Raw genomic sequence first — 21,234 nt, 5'->3', positions numbered from 1 at the left:
GGCTTGCATTTCAAAAATGGCTACTTTTGCAGGTCGGTGGATTTGTCGAGCATGGCCACCTCTTCCCCAGATTTGACACCTAGACTTTTTTTTTTTTTTTTTATGAGGTTTCGTTAAAGATCAAATGTTTGTTCCATCCTTACTTACCAATCTTGCTGAGGTCAAAACAAAAATTACCGCCACAGTTACAGAAGTTATGCTGTGTTTGGGAAGAAATTGGGTTCAGATGGGATGTCTTCCATATCACCAATGGCAGTCGCATCGAACCAAAATGACTGTTCTAGGTAAAACTTGATGGGTTTTTTTTTTTTTTTTTTTTTCTCTCTCTCTCTCTCTATAATATGACGGTTCCATAAGTTATGTAAGTCTCCTGAATAAATTTCTATACATTTACAAGTCTTTTTTGAATCACCCTGTATTATTGGGTTTTTTTTTTTTTTTTTATTCTAATTATCTTTTTATCTATATACAGGGAACCCCCCCCCCCTCCCCCGTATAACACGGTAAACCTCGCATAACAGAGTATTTTTGAGCTTTTGTACGGGGGAAACCCTGCTATTATGTTGGATGTAAATTTTTCAACATTTCATTCATTTTGAATCCCTGCTGTTGACTCACAAGTCAAAAAAAAATATATTGAGAAATCCCCGTATTTTATTTTGTTGGGAAATTCCCGTGTTATGTTCTGTGCTATTGATCTTGTACTTGTTGAACTTCTAGAAAAATCTAGATTTAAAAGTTTTATTACTATTGGATAGCACACCAGGCCATCCAAAAGATTTAAGTCATCCAAACGTTGAAGTTATGTTTCTACCACCACAGTTGTACTTGACCAATACAACTTCTTTCATTCAGCCATTAGATCAAGGCATTATATCCACCTTTAAAACTCGTTCCATCAGAAAATCGTTACAATGGATTTTGCAAAAGAAAAAAAATGATTCCGAATCTATTGAAGTAATGGAGGCATGGAAACATTTCTCAGTTGTGGACCGTATCAGAATCATAGCTTTATCGCTGAAAGAAGTAAAACCACCAGCATTAAATGTGTGTGGGAAATTGTATGGCCAGAGTCAGTTCATTCAGGAAATATGGTTGAACCAGCAGAAAACGGAATCAGTGCAATAGTAGAACTTGCTACGTCAGTAGCAGAGAAAGATTTTGACGATACGACTACTGAAATCCTTGTGGGTAGCACAGTTGATAGAATCGCCCTCCTCCCCACGCTGGCTAGAAAAGACCAGAGTTTGAATCCTGTCGATGAAAGGAGGAATTTTTATGGGTCTTTTTCACAATGTGGCTGAGTTAGTCGGGCTCGGGTAGCATGGTTTTGTCTCCTAGAAACTCTGGTTTTTCGTCCAGCAAAACAGAAAATCGACCTCAGGATACATTCAATTTATAGATGGTTTCCCAACCTTTTTCGAGTCGCGACCCCCTTTTATAATAGCCAAGTAACCTGTAACCACCGCAACATTTGAATAAAGAAAACACATTAAAAATAGATTTTTCAGAATATAATTCTAACCTAATATTTAATGCGATGGTTGTACTTGCATCTGGGCATGGTGACATTTGGATATGACTGATGCATAGCACACCAAAACTGGGTCAGCAATTTTTCATAAAAAAATTACGTGTCAAGGAATCGTTGCCACAGATCGAAGAATTCATTCTGTACTTCATCGGGAATGCTGGCTACATTCGGGGAAGCAGAGAATGGGTTTCATACCAGTGCAGCTTCTGTAAGTTCAGGGAAGTACTCCTGAAATTCCTTTTCAAGGGATTCAAGGTGCCCAGTAATCTCCTCCTTCAGATTCCTCTATCATGCTGCAGAGTTTTTCAAACGTGGCAATATTTCCAAGATTTACTTTCTGACACCAGTTTTGCAGCTTGAACACAAATGCCTGAAGATTGTCTTGAAATTGGATAATGTGTGTTTCCTTTCCCTGAAGTGTCAGGTTCAGCTTATTTATCTGGTCTAAAATGTCTGCTAAGTAAGCAACTCTTTTCTTCCAAGCTTCATCATTAAAGTAAGCCACAAGGCCATGTTTCCCTTGCACTTCCAGGAACAACTTGATTTCATCTTTCAACTCAAAGACACGATTGACAACATTTCCTTTCGACAGCCAGCATACAGCAGTGTAGAAAAGAAGAACCTCGTGATCAGAATTCATGTCTTTACAGAGTTCTTTAAACAGACTGGTGTTGAGGGCTCCAGATTTGATGTAATTCACAATTTTGATCAGAGAATCAAGTATCTCTTGTAGAGGAGCTGGAAGAGTTGCAATTTCCAATGCAACTTCATATGATGCTTGCACTGCTGCTGCTGAAAACTTCCTGTAGGATCAAGTCTCTGACATCTGAGACCAGTTTCATGGCATCTAAAGAACTCCAAATCCTTTTTAGTACGTTCTGAATGCTTTGTCTCTAAGTGACGTTTCAGTTTTGAAGGTTTCATAGATTCAGCACTGAGAATGACAGTGCATAAAATGCATTGTGGCTTCTCTATGCCATTGCTGATCAAGGTGGCAAAGCCAAATTTTAGATAGTCTTCTGAATATTTACTTTTTTTCTCCATGGGTATGGATTTAGCATGGACTGATGACGACTTACTGACACTCTAGATTTTAGAAAGTGCCAGCGGTAGCTAACCCATGCTCGACGGCGAGTGGCTGGTTTCTATCATGGCGCCAACTAAAGGTGGTTGACTATTGCCGAACTAAATTCACGCCAGTTTGCATTAGATGGTGAGTTGCTCTCTTAAACTGCATTAAGAGAGCATGCAGTTTAACTGCATTATAGGAACTATTTTATAGGAACCTAATAACTGTGTTATACGAGGGTCACCTGTATAATCTCTTAATGATTTGTTCTTATTAATATATATTTATTAAAATAATCTTTCCTACTTTTAGGTATCAACTGCAGTCGTTGAACCGTACAATTCCATCTTAACTACCCATACAACCCTTGAGCATTCAGATTGTGCATTTATGGTTGATAATGAGGCCATTTATGACATTTGCCGAAGAAATTTGGACATTGAGAGGCCTACGTACACCAACCTTAATCGTTTGATTGGCCAGATAGTTTCCTCTATTACTGCTTCTCTGAGATTTGATGGTGCTCTGAATGTAGATCTTACAGAATTCCAGACCAATCTGGTACCTTATCCCAGGATTCACTTTCCATTGGTTACTTACGCTCCTGTTATTTCTGCTGAAAAAGCTTACCATGAGCAGTTGACTGTTGCTGAAATCACTAATGCTTGTTTTGAGCCTGCAAACCAGATGGTCAAGTGTGATCCCAGGCATGGCAAGTACATGGCTTGTTGTTTGTTGTATCGTGGTGATGTTGTCCCTAAAGATGTTAATGCTGCCATTGCGGCCATCAAGACCAAAAGAACCATTCAGTTTGTAGACTGGTGCCCAACTGGCTTTAAGGTAAGTGGTTATACGAATGTAATTATATTAGTTTTATTTGTTTTTCATTTAATCCAAAAAATTATGACATTTAAAATATAGTATTGAGGGCTTTCAGTGTTGTGTACACCATTGAACTTAAGCAGGTTTTGGTTATTGCTATGCAAAGGCATAAATTATACTGAAAATTGTTTTCTCTGATTGCATTATTTGTCTGACTTGCTGTCCACACACACACACAGAGTATTACAAATGGCTGTTGTTCCTCACGGTACATCAGGGAACAATCAGTGTTCTGCGATGTATTCTAACTCCTTTACATGGGACGGGGTGGCATTTGCAGTGAGATAAGGCATCTTTGTATAGACTGCTGCTTGTGTGTTTATCTAGATATACCCCACCCAGGCGGAAGTAAGAATGCTGTTCCACTGTCCAGAACTGTAGTTAAATCATATCTAAAAGGATTACCAGAACACTTCTGTTAGCCTTGACAGATGTCTATTACAGTGACATAGCTGCCAACTCTTTAGGATTGCAACAGAGAAGTCTTTTTAATTGATTTGACCCTTTCTGTCTCACTACCACAATATAGTTGGTGACAGACTTTTTCCATCTTTCTTCAAAAACTCAACCTCCATCTTTTTCTTTTCACAAAAAAAAAAATAATAAATAAAATAAACTACATTAAAATTAGAATCTTTTTTAAAGAAAGTTATGAATTTGCTTATATCCGTTAACAGGTGTGCTAGCCTACATTTAAAAATAGAAATATGGGATAATAGCCCTACCCTCTGTTATGTGCAGTAATTTCAGAGTACTTGTGTAGTGTGAAGCTAATTAACAATGTCTTTCAGTAAAATGCCAAAGAAATAAGATGTAAAATTTCAGAAGATATATACGAGGTTTACCCTATATTATAAAATCTGAAAAGGGTAACATGTTTACCTTGTATACTATATGTAGTTATGATTTTTCAATTTTTAGCAGCAGGAAACACTGTAATCAGGTATTTGCAAACAAAATGAGCATGCAGCCATAGAAATGCAAAAATAGATATACCATTTCGTAGTGATGATGTCATATGTGCTGAATGTTTATTTGCATCTTTTATCATAGAACATGATTTTCCTCTGTATGTTGTTCAGTAAAAAAATAATAATAATAATAATAATAAATAAATATTGATAGTGAAACAGCAAAAAAAATTTGGTCGTGAAAAAACAAAAATAACAAGCATTGTTAGTTGATTTGCATGGATATGGAAAGAAGGGGGTGGTGATGATGGCCATGAAAAATGGGACAATTTTAAATGATACAGAAGGCAGTAATCAAAATGATTCCAGTATCTCATTGTAATGACCTTTCATAATAAAAAAATAATAATAATAAAATAAAAACACATACACATAAAATCAAAAGCAGCTTGTTCCCAGTGCCAGCAGTAGATGGTGACTCTTCTACAGGAAAAAACATTGGATACCTTCTGAATAACCAGAAAGCATGAGGGATTCCTTAAATTAATTAATTAAAAAAAAAAAAAAAATGTCTGGCACTTAGTGTTGATAATGTCTGTTAATGGTAGTGAGGTAGCAAAGGTACCAGAGAGGAGATTGGATATGGCAATGGGCTATCCTTTTCACCTTTTAATTTGTACCCTCAAAAGGCAGCTGCATGCTTTCCTATGAAAGTGGATGAATATTTAGTAGACATTTACTATTATCTAGGGAGAGAGGTGTTAAAAGGAAATATATATATTTAAACAACTGATGCATTCCACCAAATGTGTAACTAGATTTGGTAGAGCAGTGGCAACCTTTTTTGAAAAGTCCATTTAAAAAAGGGGTGACAAGCCATGAGCACTTTTCATAGAAAAGTACAAAGTGATCACTAGTGAATGTCGCTGACCCTTATCAAAATCCAGTTTTAATCTTCTACCTCCATTTTGGAGATTGGTAAGAGGAAAAGGTTCTGTTCTTTCATACACTGAGGTATTACTTTATTGTTGCCTGTGACTACATGTAGTAAAAGTTCCCATTAAAAAAAAAAATTATGTTCTTGTGAATACCATGATAGCACAATTGCAATTTTCGAATTTGAAATTTTATATGGACAAGTTTTTAGTACTTCTTAATGTCATTGAAGATAAAGAAATGGTTGAAGTAGTAGATGTTTTGTAGCATCAGCTGTCAGTTTCAGTGTGAGAATCTTTCAGATACTCTTATAAAAGAAGGAAGACTTGATGTAGTCCTTGTTTGGAGAACTGACACGTACATAAGAAAGCTTGAAATATAACAAGTTATCTGAAGTTATGCTTGGCATTTTAACAATTCCTCATTGTAATGCTGAGTGTTGGGAAATATTCAGTGGTTTCAGGGGGGGGGGGGGTAAGTTCAACTCTTTTCTTTCTGGTGAAGCTTTGCAAATGTTCCTGACAGCCAAGTATAGATGGTGGGGGCCATTGTTATAAACAAAACTTAGACTCAGCATTCTAAAGAGGGCAAAAGCTGCAGCAGTATCTTTCTTGAAGCAATAAAAATCATTTGTCTAACTGAAAATACAAATAAATGAGAGAAAATTCTAGGTAAGCTAATGTTTGAAACTATACTTGTAATGGTAAATAACAAGTATCTGTGTCTGTATTTTAATATAATGTATATGTTCTCAGTGAAATTTAATCTCTGGTAAATGTGGACCTTACAAAAGCTGTTGCTTACAATTACCTTATTTTCACCTTTTTGAAAGTCAAAAGTTGGCAGCTATGCAGTGATACAATGTCTGTAGAGTCTTGATTAGTCTGGATATTTAAACAGTAAAGCCATAAAAGACTTTTAATTTTGGAAATGGCCAAAAGTTGCATGGTGCACGTTGGCCAAATAAGGTGGGTTGGTTTCTATGTGTAAGGCAACACATTGTCTCATGGCAGTGGAGCCAATTCTTTTTTTTTTTTTTTTTTTTTTATGGGGGAGGATCATTTACAGCAGATTACATCTTAACCATTTTTTAAACTTAATAGTAAGCTACATTTAAGACACATTGAGGAATAAATTTTAATAACACTTCCCCCACCCATTGTTAAAAAAAAAATGCAGTCAGCATGACCTTCACATGATTTAGATTGCTGCACTGCTTTTGGCCTTGGTAATGGGTTTCACTAAAAGCATTGAACTTTGGTCTCTGGATCATATCCATACATCCAAGGCTCATCGTCTGTTAATTTTTGTTAAAAATTCATGATCCAATACAGCTTGCACGAAAACAGTTCAGATGAATGAGGACTTTGCTGTGTTTCATCAAGTTGAAAATGCAATTTATTCTTTTAATCAGCTTTTTTACATTAAGATAATTTTATTGCCAATCTTTGTTAATTTTCTGTATAATTATCATTGTTTACTGATGTGGAACTTGACTTGATTTGGCCTATTTGCAATTTGTCAAAAATATTACTCACTGAAAGATGCTTTTGTTAAAACCCAGCTTGAGTTAAACAGTTATCCAGAAAAAGTGTATTTTTCAACAACTAAACAGACCTTCATTCAAGTTAATGTAAATCCAGTGTAAACTCAATGCAATTACATGCCTTAAAAATACTTGGTAACAACAGTCAGATGACTACATATAAAATTGTCTTAATGGACAAAGTTAATTATCAGAAAAAATATAATCAAATTGTTTGAGATATGAATAGCTATAAAATTGATGATTCTTTTACTAAATCAGTTTGAAATTCCTCTCTGCATGTGAAATTTGAAAAATCAGCAAAAAAAATTCAAAATAGTTCATCTTTTGATGCCACCTATATTTTCAATCTTTTTTGAATGCAACTGAAAAATCCATGTTCTGTATTAAAAACATATCTTTAATTTTTGAGAATTAAAATTCCCTTTAAGACCTGTCAGAAAGTGGATGCAAATTTAATTCAACCTTCAACGTACGCTTTGATTAGGTGAGCATGCCCGTAGCAGGAATGCTCACTGCACAAAACGTGAAGCACGCACATCAGCAGCTTGATTCCAGACAATGCATCAATGTCATGAAGTGGTACCAATTGGAGGAAAGCATGTGGCAGTAAAGAGTGTTTTCAATAATTGAACATGATTTTTCTATGAACACATGCACATAATCATGTTTTCAAAAACAGATATTAGGCGTTTCAGCTTTGTGGATGAAGTAGATGAAGAACAAATTGCCAAAATATTGTCGGGGTCGAATCAATCCCACACGACTAATTCCAGGTTGGGAAAACGGTTTATCGGTCCTACCTAACACTGGTATATAGAATGGTAATGCCCTTTTTGTCTGGAATTGTAAAATTTGCAAATTTTCCAGGCTGTCTGTTACACCCAGTCACTTCATATAATTAAATACATAGTAAACATTATTTAACCTTTATCTTGACATGCACATTAGTAGAGGTCTTCCAGAAATTAAAGCATGTAAACTAGATTATGAGAACATTTTGGCCTCATGTGATGTAGTTTCCCTTTATACAAGTTTAGACATTTTTATATTGAAAAGAACACTAGAGCTATTAAGATTGGGTATTATTCTAAAACAACATGCAAAAAGTAACTCCAAAATACATAAAATGGCATCTTTTCTCTTACTTGCAGAGTATTTTGTACATAAATCTCAGACTAACAAGCAGAATTTTGGACTCCCTATGAGTTAAGTGTATCAGCCCCCAGTTTCAAACAATTCTCTAGTGTTAAAAATGAAATTTTAAATCCATACTCTCGAGTAAAAGATTTTATTTGCAAGGTTCACAGACTATGTCCTCATAAGTTGACTATAGAAAGGCGTAGGTAAATTTCATTCATGCCATCCCAGGTTGAGGTATACCCGTGAGTGTTAGCAAAAGGCCTTGTGTGTCAGGAATAAGCATACAGTCAGTTCTGCTATAACAATGTGAATTTTCCATTGCGACTGATGTATTAGGAGACAAAGCAAGTATAACATTATTTTCGCGTTGGCTCATATGCAATTTTGTCTGGAAATAACACCAGATGAACGCAAAACCCGGCACCAAGCTGAACATGGTGACCTGTGTAGCAATACATACAAGGCTACGAAGGTGCATTCTGGCCAAAGTAGCTTATGCACCATGAAATCCCCACAACAACAACAAGGCTACTAAGCTTAAAAATGTCGACCGTCAAATGTGTGACAGCTATATTTCCCATTTATTGTAGTTGTATTGGTCGTAGACACACTGTCATTCGGTGTATTCACAAGCTATTGCATTTGTGATATTGTAGGTCGACTCATGTTTTCAGGAGCTCACATTTTTCTGTTCGAAAAGAATTTTCGTGAGGCATGATAAGTGTGAGTGGAGCACATTTCTGGGGTCACTATCATAAACCAGTAAAAACAATTTGCAATTCCTGTTTTATTGGGCTTTACTGTAAGTTCAATCTAATTATAAACGGGTAGTAAACTCTATCTTATTGCATTTGCGATAATACTGATAGCTGGAATTCTGTGGGTTTTTACATTATTGTGATGAAATGTGTTTCCCCTTCCATGAAATCTTCAATCATATAAAAAACAAATTTTCAGAACCTTCTCTTCATTCCTATTTCATAAGCTTTGTAAACTTGTTACTCCATATCTCACTTGTGCAATTTGTGTGCACCCACCGTGTTCTTTGTTATTGATTGCTTATCTTTTTTACTGTTTTAAATTTTACAATCCAAAAAAAAAAAAAAAAAAAGTCAGTGAACAGAAATATCAATTAATACTGTAATATATACATACTAATTAAGCCATATACATAAGCGTACGTAGTCTCTGGCCAATACAAAGTATCTTGTCAAGGTAAAATGCTGTACAGTCGATTCCGGTTATTTGGGACACATCGAGACTAGTGCATTTTGGCCTGATTAAGCGGCTGCCCCAATTATCTGAAGTTTCACGTAAATAGTTAAAAATACAACGCCCCCCCCCTTTACAATTGGTTCGCTGTACAATCAAATAACGTTACGATGGAGTCACCATTGTAAAGTACTGTTCATTATACGACGTGTAATAAGTGCCGATCATTGTGATCACGTTTGTGAATTGAATTTTAATTCAATTAAACAGTGATTCTATTTAGCAAAAATAAGAGGAATATTATCCATAGGCTATAAAAGTAAAGATATATTAAGTACAAATTTACCCTTTATTACCTTGCCAATTAAAAAATTAAATGATACGTGAAATTTGGACGAATATACATGATGATCGGAAGAATTAATACGTACTGTAATATGTACATACTAACTAAACTAGTTGACATTTCTGTTCACTGTCATTTGTGGGTGGGGGTTAAAATTTAAAACAGTAAAAAGATAAGCAATCAATAACAAAGAACATGGCACACACAAATTGCAAGTAACACGATACGTGCAAGTGAGAATGGAGTAACAAATTACAAAGCTTTAAAAATAGGAATGAAGAAAAGATTCTGAAAATTATTTTTTTTATATGATTGAAGATTCCATAGATGTGTAAACACATTTTACCATAATAACCCACAGAATTCCAGCTGTCGGTATTATCGCAAATTCAATAAGATCGAGTTTACTATCAGTTTGTGATAGATTTCACTAACACAAAAGCCCAATGAACAGGTGACTGGTAATTGTTTTGTGGTTGTGACCTCCAGAAATCCGACCAAACTATGTGGTACGGTCTGAGACAATCATAGGGTAATCTTCAGTGCTGCAGTCTCCTGCTCCGATTAAACGGCATTTTGTCTCAATTAAGCGAAGTAAACCCTGGCTATTTTCTCGATTGGGTTCTGTTTTTTAAGATTTGCCCCAAATAAACGGCTGCCCTGATTAATCGGTAGCCCAAATAACTGGAATCCATTGTATTTACTGTAATATTTATTTGTTTTTTAGAAATTTAAGATGTTTAAACCTGTGTTAGCAATTTTATTGGGTTTCTAACTTTTTTTTTTTTTTTTTACTGTTTTACTTACCCAACTGAATATTTTTTTGAGTGCTCTGCCCCTATTTTTCCCATAAGCTCAGTTGTTTCTAATGTGCAAAATACCATAACGTGGAGATTCTTAGGAATGCATGTAAAATATAAAACCTAATTAAAATAGACTTTGTCGATAAAGAAGCACATTGCTCCAAAAGCTTCTTGGTGTATATTTTGTTTTTATTGCTTGCAGTATACTTTTAGTATTTATCAGTATGGTTTTATATGTATGTATGTTTTAGCTTCTCTTATACTATAAGAAAAGTAACTTACTTTTTCACTATATTTTAATAAAGTTTTATTTATATTTTGCCAGTAGTTACAAGTTCATTTCAGATAATAGTATTGATCTCTTAATTTAACTATTATAAAACAAGGTGCTTCCATGGGCATCCATATTTACAGGAAGCGTATTCATTCATTCCAGCCGGTTTTTGCATTATGCTGCACAGGGAGGACCTTAATGCAATTATAACCCTAGTTATAATTCTTCACATTAAGTATCATTTCTGTAAGCTGTAATGAGTATGAAATTTGTTTCTGTGATTTGCTTTCCAAGTTTACAACAGAATTTAATTCACATTGTTCAAACGTGTATTTTTCTTACATGTGACAATACTTCTAATTTGGACAACTTTGTTACCTTTTTTTGTCTTTCTTTATGGGGGTGTTACCCCCATCATATATGAAATAATGTATTGGACACTCTTTCTCCACAATATATTTAATAACAGAATACAAAAATAAGCACACAGACATAAAATTAGTCTTTTCATCATACCAAACCATTGGTTCCTTATTCTGCAGCATAAACAAATTCTCTTGTGAAATTAGTGAATTGTTATTTTGGTTTTTAGGAGCATTGGCAACTAAGGCTATATTGCTCCTGGGATATGCGATAGTCATTCCCTGACCTTTCCGCATCCTCCGTATTTGGTGGTCACGGGCTCGAACCCTAGTCTAATCAAGAAGCGTGTGCTACACACTGCTGCTCTTGCCCACCTGGCTACGGAGGCGCCAATTAGTGAATTAAATGACAGTATATTTAATTAGCTATCAAGGAATTTGGTCAACTTCCATCCAGTATAAAATGCTTTTATATATAAAATACATGTGCTTATTTTCACAAATACAGCAATAAAACTTATGAGACGCACGATTATGAATGTAAATCACAATTAGATAATGCCAAAATCCTAATTTAAATTAATGATCATAAACTTCTCACCATAGTGGCACTTGCTATAGTGAAATTAAATTAGAAAATTTGTACACTTTAAATGCCAGACCACCTAGTGGATTTTTCTGATGTATGATGTTTTGAGAACGTTAAGCCCTCTACTAGGCAGTCAGAAATCAGCTCTCTTCCATTTCCCGAGATTTCTCCTAGTATTTAGAACCCTATTTTCCACATGTATTACATGATATGGCAATTGACAATGAACTTTCAAAAAGATTAGTTCTTTGCCATTATGTTTATTTGAGTCACTGTATTCAGTCTTAAGTTTTGTTGGCAAGTTTTGACACCCTCAATTTTAATGGTTTTAACTTATTGGTCTTCTTTCTTTTAATTATTTAGAGATATAAAGAGGCAAGTTAATTTTGGAGATTCTTCTAAATGATTATTATTGAAATTTGATGGCTAGAGAAGCCCTTGAGCTATAATTCTTCACATTAAATATCATTTCTGTAAGCTGTAATGAGTATGAAATTTGTTTCTGTGATTTGCTTTTGAAGTTTACAACAGAATTTAATTCACATTGTTCAAACGTGTATTTTTATTACATGTGACCAATGATAAAAACATGTTTATTAAAAGCAGTGTAAGTTAAAACTCGCCGTGTGCATACTTAAAAGTTTGATCAGAAAGCTTGTTGATTGAACTTTTTGATAAAACTTTGTATATACAAAATCCTATTATACATTGCGATAAAAAGCAGATGGTTACATGATAGTAATTATTGTTACATAAACAAGAAAATTTCTCCAAATTACCAAAACAAACTTTGCTTCCTATTGGAGAAAACTGCTACAAAATGGGTCTTAGATGTTTAAGATTGCCCAAAATATTTTATTATACATGTGTTAGTAAATACCCCTTTATGATTTACAAGTGGACTGTATTATTTAAAATACTTTGAAAAGCAGTGGTCTATTCAGGACAGTGGTGGCAATTTGTTCTTGCCTGTTCGTCTGGTGTTTTTTTTTTTTTTTTTTTAACATGCTTTAGGTTGTAATTATGTGCTTTTGAAAAAAAATATTGGAAATACAGTTTACCCAAATTGGGTTTTTCATTCATTTGCATCGCTTTGCTCAGTTTGCAAAAGTCAATAAGTGCTGTAAAAGGAAAGGCACATGAAATGAACAACTGGGCAATGTTGGCACACTGAACTGTGGGCTGTTGCATTATGGCTGGGATTTTGCTTAGCACTAATTGCACTGCCTAGAGTGCTATAAAAGCTGTATAGTTGGTTCACAGTTTTGTATGTTCTTTGCTTATGCTGAAGTTATTCTATTAATTTAGTATTTTCCGCAAGAAAAGGTTTTTTTTTTTTTTTTTTAAAGATTGCTGAATTTTAATTTAGTTTGTGAAAAACAAAACATCATCCTTAGTGCTTGTCTACCATTAAAAATTGTGTAAAAGTGTTTCCTATAAAATTTTATCCTAGAGAGTTATTATGATGGATCCACAGCCTGGAATATCAGGAATGGACAGTGTTGAGCTGAAAACATTAAATCAGCTCTTTATATGTCACCTGACACTGAAATATAGTTCTATTCGAGTGATGCAGATTCTGAACTTCATTCAGATGCATCATTTGATGTTAGAATGTTACAATCGATAGATGCTAGCAATATTTAGAGTGATGATTCTTCGTGGGTAACACAGTTGATAGGATCACCATCCTCCCCCTCGCCGGGTGGAAAAGATGAGTTCAAATCCTGACAATGACAGAAGGAATTTATGAGTCTTTTTCACAATATGGCTGAATTGGTCAAATCTCTGGCGATGTTTTTTCTCCTGGAAACTCTGGTTTTTCATCCAGAAAACAGAAAATCGATCTCAGAACACATGCAGTTTACAGTGTACGTGGAGCAACATGGCCTTAGGCACCGATGCTCCTAAAACCCATCTTCACAGAGCACCCCAGAGAAGTGCCCAGAAGGCACACATGAAAGGCCATTTCAAGTATAAAAGGCAGGAGCGTGTTAATGCCTTTATCCTTGACTACCATCAAGGGTAAAGGGAAGGGTTTTTGCTTTCGTAAAGGCGACTACGGAGGTCTGAGACAGTATTTAAATTCCATACAGTGGGACCAACTGATGATGTTACCAACAGCAAATTCAAAATGGAAAGCATTCAAAGAATTAATCTTGGAAGCTACTAGGCTTTACATACCAACTAAGAAATATTGTTCAAGGTTTAAGCCTAAATGGATGTCAGATGAACTAATGAGACATGTGGCAGAGAAGAAAAATGCATGGGATACATATGAATTAATGGGTGACACGGAAACCTATGATAGATATCAGCTGGTCTGTAACCAAGTGACAAAGGAGGTTAGGCAGGCAAAGCCAGATTACAAGAAATCTTTGGCAAAGGAAAGGATGCAAAGAAAAACAGCAAAGAGTTTTTTACGTGCGTAAACTCTAGTAAGGAAGGGGACGAATCAGATTGGTCCACTGGATATCAGTGGTTCAACTGTTGATGATCCTGCTCAGGTGGCTACCAAACTAAATGAGTATTTTTCATCTACATTCACACATGAGTTATTCAGGGTGGGGAATGCCAGAGGTGAACTAAACTTTGGCAGTGAGCTGAATAATTTTGTAATAACTGAGAGGAAAGTGGAGGAGAAATAGTTGAAGATAAACATAAGAAAGGCACCTGGGGTGGATGGGATCTATCCGGTTATATTAAAGGAGGCAGCAAAGGAAGTAAGCAAACCCTTAGCCATAATCATGAGAGCTTCCTTGGACGCAGGGGAGATACCCATGGACTGGAGATGTGCAAATGTGACTCCAATTCACAAAGGAGGATCAAAGGGCGACACAAGTACTTATAGACCTGTTAGTTTAACTTCTGTTCCAGGGAAATTAATGGAGGCACTGGTTAAAGAAGCGCTGCAGGATCATCCAGACAAGACTTCAGTTATAGATCGGACACAGCATGGGTTTGTTACGGAGTAGCCTTGTCTGACCAGTTTGATTGGATACTATGATGTAGTCACAGAGGAACTGGATGCAAAGAATAACTTTGTCATACATTTGGATCTTAGAAAGGCTTTTGATACTGTTGCACCTGGAAGACTGCTGCACAAATTGGAGCAGTGTGGCATTGGAGGCAAATTGCTGCTATGGATAAAGGGATGGTTGAGTGGGAAAAGACAGAGTGGTAATCAATGGACACTGCTCTTTGTGGACTAATGTTATTAGTGGAGTCCCTCGGGGTTCAGTGTTGTTGGGTCCATTGTTGTTTTCTGTATTTATATGATATTGATGATGGTATATCAGGCTTAATTTCCAAGTTTGCAGACGATATGAAGGTTGGCACGGTTGTTAAGAACACTAATGACAGTATGCTGCTGCATCCTGAAATAGGCCTCTGAGGTTGGGAAAACTCATATCACAATAATAAACTCATACACCAACCGTTTAAATCGAATTAAGAAAATTTTAATACTGTAAAATAAAATATAGTACGAACAATCTATTTACAATAAATATAAAACTTAAATTGAATTAAAATAAATATATAAAACATTTAAAATATATGATAGAATAAAAGCACTAAAACTAGACTGTAGCTTTCAGAAGCATCTGCTTCCTTTTTCAACAGTAAGTTAAAACTTACACAACACATCCTTAAATATATAGTATAAGAGGCTTTTTTATTTAATAAAAATAACAATATTTCAAGGACTGTTTCTGAGTTTAATCGCAGGAAGAGTGTTTCTTAATTAATCGAAAAATGTGGGAAATGTTTAATGAAGCTCTAAATGGAGTCTGATTTGATGTACAGGCGGGCCTCGATTAATGCAATTAATTCGTCCTGCGGGCACAATAACCAATAGGAAAAATTATAATTGGTCCTTGACCTTCTGGAATGTCCATAAAGAATTTTAAAAATACCTTTTAAATAACTTTTTAACTGTATATAATGTAAAAGATAATGAAAATAATTATGGAATTAAATGTTTATTGCATAAAACAGCGGTTCTTAAACTGTGGGCTGCAGAATATCTTAAATTTTCGAGGGAAACAGCGATACTCGACATCTGTCAGACACCGCGCGAACTACTAGCTCGAGGTAGTTCACAGTTTCAGCATTGCTTATTAAGTTGTTTGGACCTAACTACTAAATGAAACTGTTAGGTATTTCTTTTGGTCTGGGTGAGCCCTGAAAAAATTGCTGAGACACTAAGGGCACCATGAACCGAGAAACTTTGGGAACCTCTGACATAAAATACACAATGAAGAAATGGCTGTTGCGGAAATATTTGAACAGTGTTGACTTTCCCTTTTCATCAATCAATTTCCGATAGCCGACAACAATCTTCTCTGGGCGCTGGCGAAATAAACATCGCGGAGAACATCAAACCTTTTGTTTGAGGGTTCTATGCGATACGAAAGATTTCATCTAATTCTTTTACCGTTATCTCCTTCACGGTAACATTTTCATCTGGCTCATTTAAAATTTTTAATTTTTAAATGCAAGTCTGCATCGACTTTATTAACAGGAGACAAACACGTCTTCTTCCGATGGTTGATGGAACACACAGAGGCGGGCAGCAGGCAAACGTTTGTTTATTGACCGTACGACTTGTGGTAAGCTTAACACGCGATTCATATCCTTTTCAACTATCGCATAAAAAAAAAAAACGCGTTAACTGGAAATTTGCATCGTGTAAAGTGATATCATTTTTCAAATAGCATTAACTGAATATCGCATTAATCGAACTCGCGTTATGCGAGGCCTAACTGTATATCATTTAAAATTCAAATATTTTTTAATTTAAAAATTTACTTCTGAAGTATTTTTTTTTTTTTAAATTTCTCTGTAAAAATAAAAACAAATAAATTAACATATTCTTTATTAAATATATTTTTTGAACAGCATTAATGTGAAGGATGTGGTTGATGGCTTTTAATAAGCTCTTTAATATTGGGTTTGAGGTTTGTTAGTTTTCATCTTAACTCACCATGCTCTTCTAGGTTTGTTGGTTTTTCGTGTTTGTTAAAATACCATATATGTGACTAAAACTGGCTTTGACTATGTAAGCGCTCGGAAACACAAGTAAAAATGGCTCAATGGCTGTAGAAAGTTCAGGATATTTTGTTGTAACGTTTATATTCTTCCAATAATCAATTGCTGATACTTTTATTATTAAATAAAGATTTAGCTTCTATGTCAACATACATATCAATGAATTCATTGTTTAAGTAACCTGGTTCAACTCCATTTTTGATATTTATAACAAATAGTCCAATCAGGTACATTCATTTCCTCCAGGTCCTTGAAATGTATTTTATTATTATTATTAGCTATAGGGTGCATAGAAGCCTGAGGCTTATGCTGAACCAGTCGGGGAAAAAAAAAAAAAAAAAAAAACCAAGTTACCCTGAGAGAGAGAGAGGCAAAAGTAGTGGGGAATCAGAAAGAAACAAATGATGATATCCAGCTCAGGACCCTGGGTGTGCCAAGCCCATACTCACCAGGCCCCTGGGGTTTTTTTTTTTTTTAAGTCTTCCCTTAATTTTTAAAAATGTTCTATGTATATCTCCAGATGATCATCTGAAAGTTTTTTACCTCCCCTTACAATTGTTTTTAAGTTTGAGGAATACTGAAAATCTGTGCAGGCTTGAATGATGGTAACATCTTAGGCTTGGAGTCGGTTCTGTACTTCATTAAATTTTGAATACAGGTTTGCCAAATATAACAGATGGTTCTTGCACTTTTTCAACTCATCAATAGTGATGGATCTATGCTTAAGAAGCTCCCCAGAGTTGAGTTATAAAAATCGACAAGTCTGCAAACTGTCACCTCTTGACAGCCACCTTTGGTATGCAAAAGTAATTGAACGTTTTTTTTTTTTTTTTTTGTTTGTTTGTTTTTTTTTTCTCTCAACATAACAGACATGAATTAAGTGGATGCACTTTGATTTTATTAATTGATCTGATCTTTTAGAGCATCGTGCAGCTTACCAGTGAGTTTTATAATCTCCTTACCTTTCTTTGCTATAATAAGAGATACTGAATGATGCCTTCGGTCCTCCTTCATTATCAGTAAGAGCAGATGCTTTAAAAAATATTTAAATTTGGCCGATTTCTGAATTTTTCCTTCAGCGCCTTTTTCTTATCAGGATGAATCCGTTCAATATGTCCTTTTATCTTTGAAGGTTTCATGGCATCATTACTAAAAGTTTTTTCACATGAGGCACATAGGCATTGTTGAGGGCACCAATCCAAATTTCAAATACTCGTGTGAATATTGTTGACATTTTTTCTTAGATACAGTGGCAGCCATTGTACTTAATGGGGTTGTAGCTCAATTTATATTTTAGAGTAAGTGCAGATATGAAACATCCTGAAAGAAAGCAATTGGGTTTGATTAAGATTCTCTCTCAATTTAGTATTCATAATATAACAATATAGTAGGAAACAGGGTATTGGTAAAGTTCTGGGAGAACAGTTATGTTGAGTCAATAAATAAATTCATTTAAATATTTAAAAAAAATTTTGGGTTGTTGAAAAATGACTAAATTTTGTCAGCATAGCTATAGATATTTTTGTATTTTAGTATTAAAATCTTGACTATTTCTGGACTTGGCCTGAAATTTATGAATAAGAGTTAAAATGTTTAAGCAACTTCTTGAAGTTTATCAACCCCCTAGATTCTATCTACCCATAGGGGTTGATGTTGACAACTTTGAGGACCCCTGGTCTAAATAATAATATGTGTTTAAGTACAGAAATTTTAAACACTGTACCACTGCCCTTTCATACTCAGGTCATGAACTTTACAAATGCTCCTCATATAGAGGGGTGTTTGAAAAAGTTTCCCTAAAAATTAGGGGGATCAGAATTGACCTAACTTTGCCTGCACCAACAAATGTTGAAATTTACCTTCAATATCCAGATATCTGGAATGTGTGGTTGTTTTGAATGTTTAGTAGCACATAAGCTGCAGTGGTATTTATATAAAGAGGGCAATTTCATTGTGTGGAGGGGTGAAATTGCTAAATTTCTGTTAGTATGATTAATGAAATTTAGTGGCTCTACAAATCTTGCTATAAGATCCAAATATTAAATTTTTGCAAAAGTATATGCAAATAGAAGACAATAGTTGATTGATGTATTTGCAAATACACCTTAAAAAAAAAAAAAAAAGCCAAGGAATTTTTTACATAGTTCTTTATTTGTACTAACCAGAGGAAAACCTTTTCCATTAAAAATAGGTTATAAATGCAATATAAACAATTAATAGATTTATCAATAACAAAATCGAAATATTGAATTTAGTTGACAATACGTATTGCAAGTTTCATTTATTTCAAATCATATTTTGGCATCTTTTTTTATATGATGTTTGTTTATTTTTCATTAGGTTGGCATTAATTATCAGCCACCCACCGTTGTTCCTGGAGGTGACTTGGCCAAAGTTCAGAGAGCAGTTTGCATGTTGTCCAATACTACAGCCATTGCAGAAGCTTGGGCACGACTTGATCACAAGTTTGATCTTATGTATGCCAAAAGAGCTTTTGTCCATTGGTATGTCGGAGAAGGTATGGAAGAAGGAGAGTTCTCTGAGGCCCGTGAAGATCTTGCCGCTCTGGAGAAAGATTATGAAGAAGTTGGTATTGATTCCACTGAGGGTGCTGAGGAGGAAGGAGATGAAGAATTCTGAACCTCTCATTCCATACCTGCTCATCAGTGAATTATTTCCACTTTCAGTACCTTGTCATAGAGAATTTTCTAAATTAGGACCTTCCCTTTCTGATTCCCCCTTGATCTTCCATGTTTGTTACCTTTTTCCACTTTTGTTGTATACTATATTTATGTAGAATAAATGAGCAGGAGTTGTTGTTCATAATTTTGTTTAAAGACTACAAAACTGATGCCTTCTTCCTGTATTATATTGTTTTCTGTTGAAAGCATATTGCACAGACTTTCTGCACGATGTGCTATACAGATTTACGAACTACAATTTAATATACAAAAATATTGCAGTGACACCACATTAATCCATCATAAAAGGTATGCCCAATGAGAGAATTCAAAGACAGGCAAACTAGAGGTAACATTGGAAAGGGAAATACATAGTGAAACAGTTTGGGCAATACAATGTGTGTGTGTTGGGGGGGGGGGGAGATAAGTTCAATGTGAAATTATTAGGTAAGATTCATTTTATCACATTATCTAACCAATTAGATTATGAGATAATGGGCTGTCTTCCTACTACTGATAGGAGTCTGGGAGCCCCAAACTCTTTATGGCCATTATAGAATGCACCAATCACAATTCAAAAAAGCTACCAACATGACGCAGAACAGCATTATATATATATATATATATATATATATATAAAATACAATTCCTTCTCTAACTGAATAAAACGTGAACTCCAACATGGAGTTCATGTCTCAGATAACAGTTCAAAGGTTTCTTTGCATATCCTCTCATGATATTAGCTTATCTAATTCAAAAAGACTACCAAAACCAACCAACTACACGCAAGCATTTTTTATATAAAAAACTGAATGGTGTTATAATGAAAATTTGCTAGTCTGCTCCATATAGTATCATTATATTTATAAGTATTATGGCACTTTTCAATTTACATTTCTTTTCACTTCCCCGAGAAGTGTATGCTATGCGTGATCATGGAGAATTCATATAACTAATTTACTCTGTGGGTGCGTGTGTAATTCATTTTGTTTACACCACCAAAGAAAAATAGTCGAACTTGGTTATAATGGGCATCAAGGGCAAAATTTCCTATTATAACCATTACTCACTATCAGTGAGTTAAACCTATCTCCTATTTTTTTTTTTTTTTTTTTTAATTCTATAGAACTTGATAAAAAGATAGATTCAAAAAGACAAAAGAAATATTAGAGCAAAAAAAATTAGTATATATCTACAATACAATTTAGTGCAAATGCATCATATTAGTACATATCTGTTAGTAATATGACGCATTTTCACTAACTTGTACACAGTCTAATTATCTTGCAGCCTGAGGCATAAGCCCTTAATGCATTTTATATACTTACGTTGTTCCAGCCAACTGTTGTTACATAAAGAATCATCATGTCCAAATTGTTTAGCAAATTTTTCCACTTGAGCCTTCAAGATTGGACAGTCTATTGAAACAGCACTTTTGTATAGTGAACCATCGAAGCATTGCTTCAATGTTTGTAATCTCACTTTCTTTTAAAAAAAAATTTATTTTATTTTATTTTATTTTATTTTTTTGGTTCTTTTCCAGTGTTGATACTATTGAAGAGGACAACTTTTTACACACTTCATTTTTTGCACCATGTTCTAATTCACAAATAATTGACTTTTTCATGAATCAAGAAACGCCTTCAATAGACCGATTTTACTTAAAAATGACAGTCAAGTGACCTGCATACAAAGAATTATAGTTTCCAAAATTCGATTCTTAGAAGTCCCAAAATAAATTTATGGTTCAATGAATACAAGATAATCTGTAAACATGACAACCATAGAAATTACAAGTGCAATTTGTAGTGCACCAATGCATTACAGAGGACAAGGTTAGGTTATAAACCTGCCCCTAATCTGATGTGGGCAGTCATAAAACCCAAGTCCTTTT

The 21,234-nt window shown here is 34.7% G+C and overlaps 1 protein-coding gene across 1 annotated transcript in view; it reads left to right on the top strand.

The window, feature by feature from the left end:
- LOC150074924 (tubulin alpha chain, testis-specific) overlaps window positions 1–19,485 on the top strand; it is a 53,766-nt gene extending 34,281 nt beyond the window's left edge. Inside the window, exons 3-4 of the mRNA XM_090389352.1 lie at window positions 2,916–3,443; window positions 19,000–19,485. Coding sequence (XP_090245478.1) covers window positions 2,916–3,443; window positions 19,000–19,299 — 828 coding nt within the window. The 3' untranslated portion in view covers window positions 19,300–19,485. The remainder of the gene's footprint in view (window positions 1–2,915; window positions 3,444–18,999) is intronic.
- The last annotated feature ends 1,749 nt before the right edge of the window (window positions 19,486–21,234 follow it).

The sequence above is a fragment of the Mastigoproctus giganteus genome, unplaced genomic scaffold (genome assembly GCF_048544385.1).
Source record: "Mastigoproctus giganteus isolate SK-2022 unplaced genomic scaffold, ASM4854438v1 scaffold_15, whole genome shotgun sequence".
Classification (NCBI taxonomy): domain Eukaryota; kingdom Metazoa; phylum Arthropoda; class Arachnida; order Uropygi; family Thelyphonidae; genus Mastigoproctus; species Mastigoproctus giganteus.
Note: the sequence above shows the minus strand (reverse complement) of the source record. Positions and strands in the feature narration are given on the sequence as shown.